At 40.0% G+C, this 8,939-nt stretch overlaps 1 protein-coding gene across 1 annotated transcript in view; it reads right to left on the bottom strand.

The window, feature by feature from the left end:
• Window positions 1–4,241: 4,241 nt before the first annotated feature.
• LOC119793248 (plexin-C1-like) overlaps window positions 4,242–8,939 on the bottom strand; it is a 40,193-nt gene continuing 35,495 nt past the window's right edge. Inside the window, exons 12-16 of the mRNA XM_038300324.1 lie at window positions 7,513–7,621; window positions 6,286–6,462; window positions 6,041–6,205; window positions 5,512–5,611; window positions 4,242–4,846 (exon numbers count right to left, since the gene is read on the bottom strand). Coding sequence (XP_038156252.1) covers window positions 4,797–4,846; window positions 5,512–5,611; window positions 6,041–6,205; window positions 6,286–6,462; window positions 7,513–7,621 — 601 coding nt within the window. The 3' untranslated portion in view covers window positions 4,242–4,796. The remainder of the gene's footprint in view (window positions 4,847–5,511; window positions 5,612–6,040; window positions 6,206–6,285; window positions 6,463–7,512; window positions 7,622–8,939) is intronic.

The following is an 8,939-nucleotide window of genomic DNA, read 5'->3' as shown; positions in this document are numbered from 1 at the left end:
AGTCAGTCAGCCAAGCAAAGGGACGTCCAATAAATAAAAAAACAGAAAATGCCAAACATTAAAAGCCCATAAACCACAAAAATCAATGCAACTAAAAATGCAACTAGGGCCCAGTAAGTATCACTGAGTTTAGGCCCAAAGTTGGCAGATTTGAGAGGTTTTCCAGCTTCAGCACAGCTGGTTTCCATTGACAGCTGATTAACAGGCTTTTGCTGAACTGCAATCATCAGAATCAGCTGCTGGAGCAGAGAAACCTCTAAAACCTGCAGGACAGCGCCCCCCAAAGGCCGATATTTATTGTCAATTTAGTGACAAAAACAAAAGTGCGACAATGCAATTCACCAGGGTTTTTCCAAGAAGGGAACTTTCACCCAGTTCACAAGATGTAACTAGCACATGAACAGCAGAGTCTGTGGTTTGCTGCCAGCACACAGCTGTGGTGCACTCGTTTGCAGACCGTGAAGTGAGAACATTTGCAAGTTCACTGAAAAACACAGACTCATTTGAAGAAAGATCTGCAAGTATCCACCATGTATTCCTCTAAAATAACAGCATTTACCTGTTCGTTTAAGACGTTTTTGGTCTCTTAAAGCCAAGCCATTTCCTCAAATATCTCAGCAAATATATATATATATGTATATATATATATACACATATATATATACAGTACAGATATTTGTGTGAAAATGTTATGAGTAGAAGTCAGAAGTAGGAGGAAAAATAAGTAATGGAGTAAAGTATAGATACCTAAAAAGTGTATTTAAGTACAGTAACAAAGTATTTGTTCTTCGTTACTCGACAGCTCTGCACATACACTATATTGCCAAAAGTATTTGCTCACCTGCCTTGACTCACATATGAGCTTAAGTGACATCCCGTTCCTAATCCATAGGGTTCAATATGACGTCGGTCCACCCTTTGCAGCTAGAACAGCTTCAACTCTTCTGGGAAGGCTGTCCACAAGGTTTAGGAGTGTGTTTATGGGAATTTTTGACCATTCTTCCAGAAGCGCATTTGTGAGGTCGCACACTGATGTTGGACGAGAAGGCCTGGCTCTCAGTCTCCGCTCTAATTCATCCCAAAGGTGTTCTATCGGGTTGAGGTCAGGACTCTGTGCAGGCCAGTCAAGTTCATCCACACCAGACTCTGTCATCCATGTCTTTATGGACCTTGCTTTGTGCACTGGTGCACAGTCATGTTGGAAGAGGAAGGGGCCAGCTCCAAACTGTTCCCACAAAGTTGGGAGCATGGAATTGTCCAAAATGTCTTGGTATGCTGAAGCATTCAGAGTTCCTTTCACTGGAACTAAGGGGCCAAGCCCAGCTCCTGAAAAACAACCCCACACCATAATCCCCCCTCCACCAAACTTTACACTTGGCACAATGCAGTCAGACAAGTACCGTTCTCCTGGCAACCGCCAAACCCAGACCCGTCCATCAGATTGCCAGATGGAGAAGCGCGATTCGTCACTCCAGAGAACGCGTCTCCACTGCTCTAGAGTCCAGTGGCGGCGTGCTTTACACCACCGCATCCGACGCTTTGCATTGCACTTGGTGATGTATGGCTTGGATGCAGCTGCTCGACCATGGAAACCCATTCCATGAAGCTCTCTGCGCACTGTTCTTGAGCTAATCTGAAGGCCACATGAAGTTTGGAGGTCTGTAGTGATTGACTCTGCAGAAAGTTGGCGACCTCTTCGCACTATGCGCTTCAGCATCCGCTGACCCCGCTCCGTCAGTTTACGTGGCCTACCACTTCGTGGCTGAGTTGCTGTCGTTCCCAAACACTTCCATTTTCTTATAATACAGCTGACAGTTGACTGTGGAATATTTAGGAGCGAGGAAATTTCACGACTGGATTTGTTGCACAGGTGGCATCCTATCACAGTTCCACGCTGGAATTCACTGAGCTCCTGAGAGCGACCCATTCTTTCACAAATGTTTGTAAAAACAGTCTGCATGCCTAGGTGCTTGAATTTATACACCTGTGGCCATGGAAGTGATTGGAACACCTGATTCCAATAATTTGGATGGGTGAGCAAATACTTTTGGCAATATAGTGTATAAATGCTTATCAAGTTGCATCACCTTCTTACAAACAACTCTTTGCTCTTTTCTAACCTTCTCATTAGCATATTTGTCAATCAAAACCAGAGATGGCAAAAGTACTCACTTTCCGTACTTGAGTAAAAGTACAGATACTTGTGTTAAAAATACTCTGGTAAAAGTGGAAGTACTGATTAAACTTCTTTACTCAAGTAAAAGTAACAAAGTACAGGCTTGTAAATTTACTTAAAGTATAAAAGTAAAAGTAGAAACCACTTTTTTCATGCCGTTGCCTACATTTTAAATGGATGTCTGCCAATAGGACTAGATCTCCGTTGTGTTCATTTTCAATCATCTCGTCGTCCATACTATGCTAACGCCACCGCCACCAAGCTGCAATGATTTGCCGCCAATGAATACCGCCGAATCTGTTGATTCATCTTGTAGTGGTGCGTCAAATGCAACGTAGATTCCCATCCAATTAGATCAAATTTGGTATTGATGACGTGAAAAATAATAACGGTAACTCCATTGAAATGATTCAAAACTAAAGTAACGAGCCAATTTTTAAAATGTAAGGAGTAGAAGTAAAAAGTCGCCATAAAAATAAGTAGTAAAGTAAGGTAAAAATATCAGAAAAATCTACTTGAGTACAGTAACAAAGTATTTGTACTTCGTTACTTCCCATCTCTGATCAAAACTAAGAATACCTCTGAATGCTGTACAGTCATTCTCTATAAACCTAATAGTAATTGCTTTATTGCTTGAATCATTACATACAAAGTGACATTGAACCTGTAGTCAGAATGAGAGGGCAACTTTGATCACCTGAACATGTATCCCGTTGTTTGCATTTGAATTTTCACCACTCAGATGTTGTTTGGCAGTACTATGCATTAAATCAGGCATCCCCAAAGTCGGTCCTCTATGACCTGCAGGTTTTAAAGGTTTCTCTGCATTTAGCTCATGATTCTGATGACTGCAGTTTGGCAAACACCTGATAATCAGCTATCAATGGAAATCAGCTGTGCTGGTAAAGGGAAACCTCTAAAACCTGCAGGACAGCGGCCTTCCAGGACCGACTTTGGGGATGCCTGCATTACATAATTGGAAGCTGATGGAATATCCCTCTCTCTACTCCCGATTATTAAATCGGAGAGTTTTTCTACCCTGAAATTGGAACGTATTTAACCGCCATGCTCATACCTAAATGGACTGCTAGCAACCATGGATGCAGCATGTGATGACATCACAGCAGAGTCCTGCAGAGCCTCCATTAGAGGAGACATTTGCTGTGATGTTGATGAAACTATGTGGCCAGGACTGCCTTGGTGTGTATGGAGTGAAATTTGTTCCATTATTGTTTCAAGTAATAATTTAATCAAGTATTTGTTTTCAACTTTTACAAATGTAAATTTTTCAAATCCAAATTGTTCATTTTTTATCAAATTAAATTTATACTTTTTTAATTCATTCTTTTTTTGTTATTACTGTTTTTCAGACTGAGTTTCACAGATTACATTCTCTGCATTTCAAACCACACAGTCTATAAAGTTCGGTGGATGCAGAGACAGAAGCAGAGATGGTTTCTCTCTTGTAGGTTTAATAGTGAGGTTTCTGGCAACAGAAGCATTAATCCAGACTGAACAGGCGGGGAATTTAGAAACCAAAACTAGGAGACACTCAGGAGGAACATGTGTACAAAATGAAGAGAATCCAGCACAGAGGAACTGCACAGGAGGTGTTTATATGGGAGAAACAAACAATGCATGGGCTAATTAGCTTAACCCCAGGCTCACACCGACTCCGGTCTTACCGTTGCGGTGCGGTGGGTGCGGCGCCGCAGTGATTCCAAGTCATTAAAAAGACGTAAACCTCTCTCACCGGCTGCTGAGCTGTCCGGCTGCGGTTACCGAGACACTCCGGCGCTGCAGAAAATTCCGCAAGAAAGCTATCCTTGCGGCGTGCCGGAGCCTTCCGCAACAAGCTCTCGCAAATATCCTTAATTGGGCCGTGTTATCGCGTGAAGTTACGTGAACTCAAGTGAACTTCTGTTAAATCTCCAGACCTGTTACCGGAGCCGCAGAGCCGCACCGCACCGTAGTCAAAAGGGCGGTGTGAGGGGGGGTGTGCGGGAGTTGCGGTCTCCATCGGCTCGGTAACCGCACCGGAGCCAGTGTGAGCAAGGGGTAATAGGGAGCAGGTGTGGACAGGAGCAAATAGAAAGGTGCAAAGAGGAAAGAAACGGGACACCAGGGGGCAGTAAAGAAAAACCAGGGAAAATAGGATCTGTCTGTAACTAGGAAAGAACTTAAAGCTAAAGGAAATAAAACTGAGTACAACTAAAATTAGAGCAAAGACTAAATAATACCAAAAATGCTGAAAAGAGAAAGTGAAAGGGAGAGTAAAACTATGGCTTCAAAAATGATCAAAATTTTTACAAACACAGGTTAACATCAAATAAAGCAGAACTTAAACAGAACCAAAGAGTCCAGAAAGCGTCGAATCCTAAAACATTTGCTCCTGACCAATAAAAATTAGCTGCTAATAAATGTTTATGCAGACCAATAGAAATGTCTCTTCACTCCTGAATTAGTTTCCAGTCCATAGATTTCTGTCATGTTCTCTAATTTTAAATGTCTCATTTAGTCTAACGGGTGATGGATTTCTAATCACAGGATATAAATTATTGTTTCTCTCTTCACGACGCTGCAGAGAATCCTGGCATATTTATGGGGAGCGACTCAGTCGCTAAAGAAAGGACTGGTTCCTCTTTTGCTGCACATAGAGAACCACCATCACTGAAAGAAAATAAGGGTTGGAAAAAATTAAACTTTATTAACCCTTTCATGCATGAATTACGATAGTATATGTTATGATTTTTTTACCAAGTGTTTTTATTACTCTTTATGAATGAAAAAAACATTTTCATAAATTTTTTTTAAAAATATACTTTCTTTAGGGAGTTGGTAACATGTCCACTTGGGTGGACAATGCGCATTTGTGCAACTGATATAACCTTGTTTTGTTTTGTTTTAAAGAAAACTATTGTTACTTGATGGCCCCATATTTTTTTTTACCTGCAAGGATCGCCTAGAATAGAAGGAATGAGCAGATATTCCTCTCCCTCACAACCCATGTGCTCCTCTGTCAGCCATTTTGTTTTTTTTGAGGAAAAAAAAGTCACTTGCAAAGGCTGAGGAGTAGGTGGCAGTTTGACAAGTGGCAGGATGATACATTAGCGTCCACTGTAGTAACATATGTGCAAATGTGACATTAAAACATGTTCATTTAAGAGAAAACAACCATTTAATAACTGTCCACTGTAGTGACCACTATGCATGAAAGGGTTAATAACATGGAGAAAAAAATCCGTCCTTGATGGTATTTTAATCACTTTGACACATAGAGAAAAGTGTTTTTGGAAAAGTTGTCTATTAAGCTTAGAGAGCTTTAGAAAACTTACCAGTAAGAATAGAGCCTTTGAGAAGGAAATGCAGAATCAAAAGGCCTTCATGCAATGAAGACAGAGGCTGCATCAACACTGTTGTGTCACCATTTTTAATCTGAAACATTATATTCATAGAGATTTATAAAGCTAAATTCAACAGAGCTACTGTGAGGTAAAGGTCATGACGTCACAAACAATATGAACTAAATAAGAAAGTGACAAAGGTGAAAACAAAAATAACTGACTAGTGTGAAACTGGTGGCCGGGGTCTGGATAAATGTAAAATGGGACAAGATGAAAGTGAATAAAGAGAATAAGGAGATAATCTAAGTGAGAATAGTCTGATAAAAGTGAACACATGAATAATTAGAAAACTAAATATAAAAAAATGCACAAACATGAAAAAAATAAATTCTGGAAAAGTCTAAATAAACATTAGCTCTAAAAATTAACTAAACAAATCAACAACAAAATTATTTAAATTAATAACCCAAAGATGTGTAAAAAAAGATCCTAAATTATGAAAAAAGCATTAAAATTTACCCTTTATCTGCTTAATGTTAGTATTCTGAACTCCTCTGATTTCACAGATAAAGTCTGTTTTATTACTGTTTTCCTCGACTTCCAAGATGCAGGGAAGTTGCTTTGTGTCCTGAATGCCCCACACTAACACCTCTGCTGCTGACATCTCTAGTTTATCACAACTTTTCTGAAAAAAAAACAGATGCAAAATGGCACCTTTTATGAAAAAATGTATCCTTTAAAAAAAGGATATATTAAAAACCTTACGTGAATAATAATGCGGGTGTCATTTCCGATTCTCTTGGTCGTGAAGCCTGTAAAGTTGGGATCAGGATGGTAGGTTAGTTTCAGCAAACAGGGCAGCGTTTGATTGGCAACCTTCATGAATATGGCGCTGCTGCTAGTCTGCGCGTTTTCTGCTGCACGGCTTTCAAAAGTGAGAATCTGGAGAAAAAAGGTAAAAGAATATTCAGAGTTTGATGAAGCACAAAAAAATAAAACAGTATAGCACAATAGAGCCGGATTAAATTAACGTTTTTTTTTTTGTTTTTTTTATTGAAATCCATAGTTTGACCAGAGTTATTGTTTCTGCTGGTGTTCCCCAGGACTCAATGTTAGGCCACCTTTCATTTATTCTTTAACCGTTCCCTCTTGGCCTCATATGCGAGAAATAAAATGATCATTTTACTTTTATGCAGAGAAAACAAAACTCTATACTGAGTTCATACTCAATATAGAAGCCTTCATTTAGATTTTTTGAATTACTACCTTCTCTTAAATTTGTTTTTGTTTTTTATTTTTTACATATATTTCTTTTTAAAATTTCTTTTTAAAGCTACAGTGTGTAACTTTTAGCGACATCTAGCGGTCAGACTGCAGACCGCAGCAACATGAACATCCCCCCCCCACCGCTTCTCCCCCCCAACAGTACGGCGAGCGTTACGGCACAAAATGTCTTCCACGACGTCCGCATCACCTACCTTCTCAAGTGATGAGGTTTGTTTACATAGATAATTTTACAGATAGTATTTCATTAGTCTGTGTAGGGTATAGATTTCATGTAGACTTAAGATAATAAATATACCCGTTATTTTTTCTACATCGTTGTGACGTTTTGGCGATCTCGCAATCGCTAGTTTGTTGGCTCTGCGCTGCCGTAGCGCAAAGATCTCTGCCTCCATGGCTGCGAGACCCGCTCCTATGTAATTATAAATAACGAATTCTAAGGCAACGCAAATATTAAGGTTAAGAGGCTGAGCTCGTAGATGATGATAAATAACATAGTTATGTATAATATATTACATTTCTGACTGTATATCCCTGTAATTATTACACACTGTAGCTTTAAAATGTGTGTTGTTTTTTCCTTCCTGGTTTTGCTAAAACAATTGTTTCAAATAACAAGTTGTGCCTTGTAATTAAAAAGTTGTCCGTAAAATATATTGGTATTATAAATAATGTTGCCATTATCATTTAATTTGTCTGTGGAGCTACCTGGAAGCTGCTGTTCCTGGGCAGAAACACCTGCTGTTGGACGTGGCTCTGAATCAATCCCTCCACAAAATCCAGGCTGGTCCCAATGAGCCGGACTTTCCTCTTCCCACTGGAGGGAACAATATGTATTGTCATCTTAAAAGCATAATGACATTTAGTTGAGACTCTAGATTCAGAAGACAAACACAATTTGCAGACAGAAGTAAAAAAAAGTAAGCATCCTTAGAATTCAATTAAAAAATACTTTAATAATCCCAAACTGAAAGTAACTATTCCAGTAACTCATGTTATTTTTTAAACCAGTTTTTGTATGTGTTGATGTTGCAGGCAGGAAGGATCTCCTGTAGAGGTCTGTCTGCAGTGGATCTGCAGAAGCCTCTGACTGAAGACCATCTGCTGGTGTCTAACAGTCTGATGAAGAGGATGCTCACTGCTGTCCATCATCTTCTTCTTCATCTCCAGAGGTTCTAGAGGAGTTCCTAGAACAGAGCCGACCTTCTTTATTAGCTGGTTGAGCTTCTTTCAGTCATTAGCTGATGATGATGATGATGGAGGAAGAGATTAGACTCTCCATATCAGACTGATAGAAGATCTGCAGCCTCTGAAGGACCTAGGCTTCCTCTAGAAGTCCAGTCTGCTCTGTCCCTTCTTGCAGACGGCTTCCCAGTTGTGTCTCCAGTCCAGGTTGTTTTCCAGGTGAACATCAAGGGATTTCTACTCCTCCTCCTCTTCTTCTCCCAGGATGTTAACAGGATTCAACTTGTTCCTGTTTCTTCTGAAATCTCTAATCATCTCCTTGTTTTGTTGCCCTTCAGGATCAGATGATTAAGGTGATTGCCACAAAGCATGTCCAGCAGCTAAAGTTACATTTTCCCAACTTCAGCAGCTGCTGAGGTGCTGCTCCTGCTGCTCCTGCTGCTCAAAATGTGTTGCAGGACCTTTTGCTGCACCTTGATGCATGTCAACCATTGATTTTGCATCTAAACCAGCTGCTTCTGGTGCTTCTGCTTTGCAGTCTAAACATAGCATTAAAGAGATGAAAGAGTAGGAGAGAATGTGGAGTAATTCAAACAGCCAGTTATTGCATTTGGCTGATGTATTTTGAGCTTTGCAACAACTAAACTGATGGCATCCCACACAATATCTGCAACAACAGTGGGTGGAATGCAAACAGTTGCAAAGACAGCATGGCTCTCTGGGTAAAACTGATAATATCGGTCAACTGCATTGAGCCCAGCGAAAGCGCAGAAACTTTACTATTCTAGATAAGATCTGCATGAAGGAATGTGTCAAAATACGAGCTGTAAAGGTTGCAACACTGTGACATGCAGACTTGCAGAGACCTGCCAGAAAAGATTATGCTACAAAGCATTCAGTTTTGTTCTTCCTCAAATATGTTCCCTGCTGATAAAAATACTAGTCTTATA

Source organism: Cyprinodon tularosa, unplaced genomic scaffold (genome assembly GCF_016077235.1).
Source record: "Cyprinodon tularosa strain WSP-4 unplaced genomic scaffold, ASM1607723v1 ctg447, whole genome shotgun sequence".
Classification (NCBI taxonomy): Eukaryota; Metazoa; Chordata; class Actinopteri; order Cyprinodontiformes; family Cyprinodontidae; genus Cyprinodon; species Cyprinodon tularosa.
This window is presented reverse-complemented; position numbering and strand designations above follow the sequence as displayed.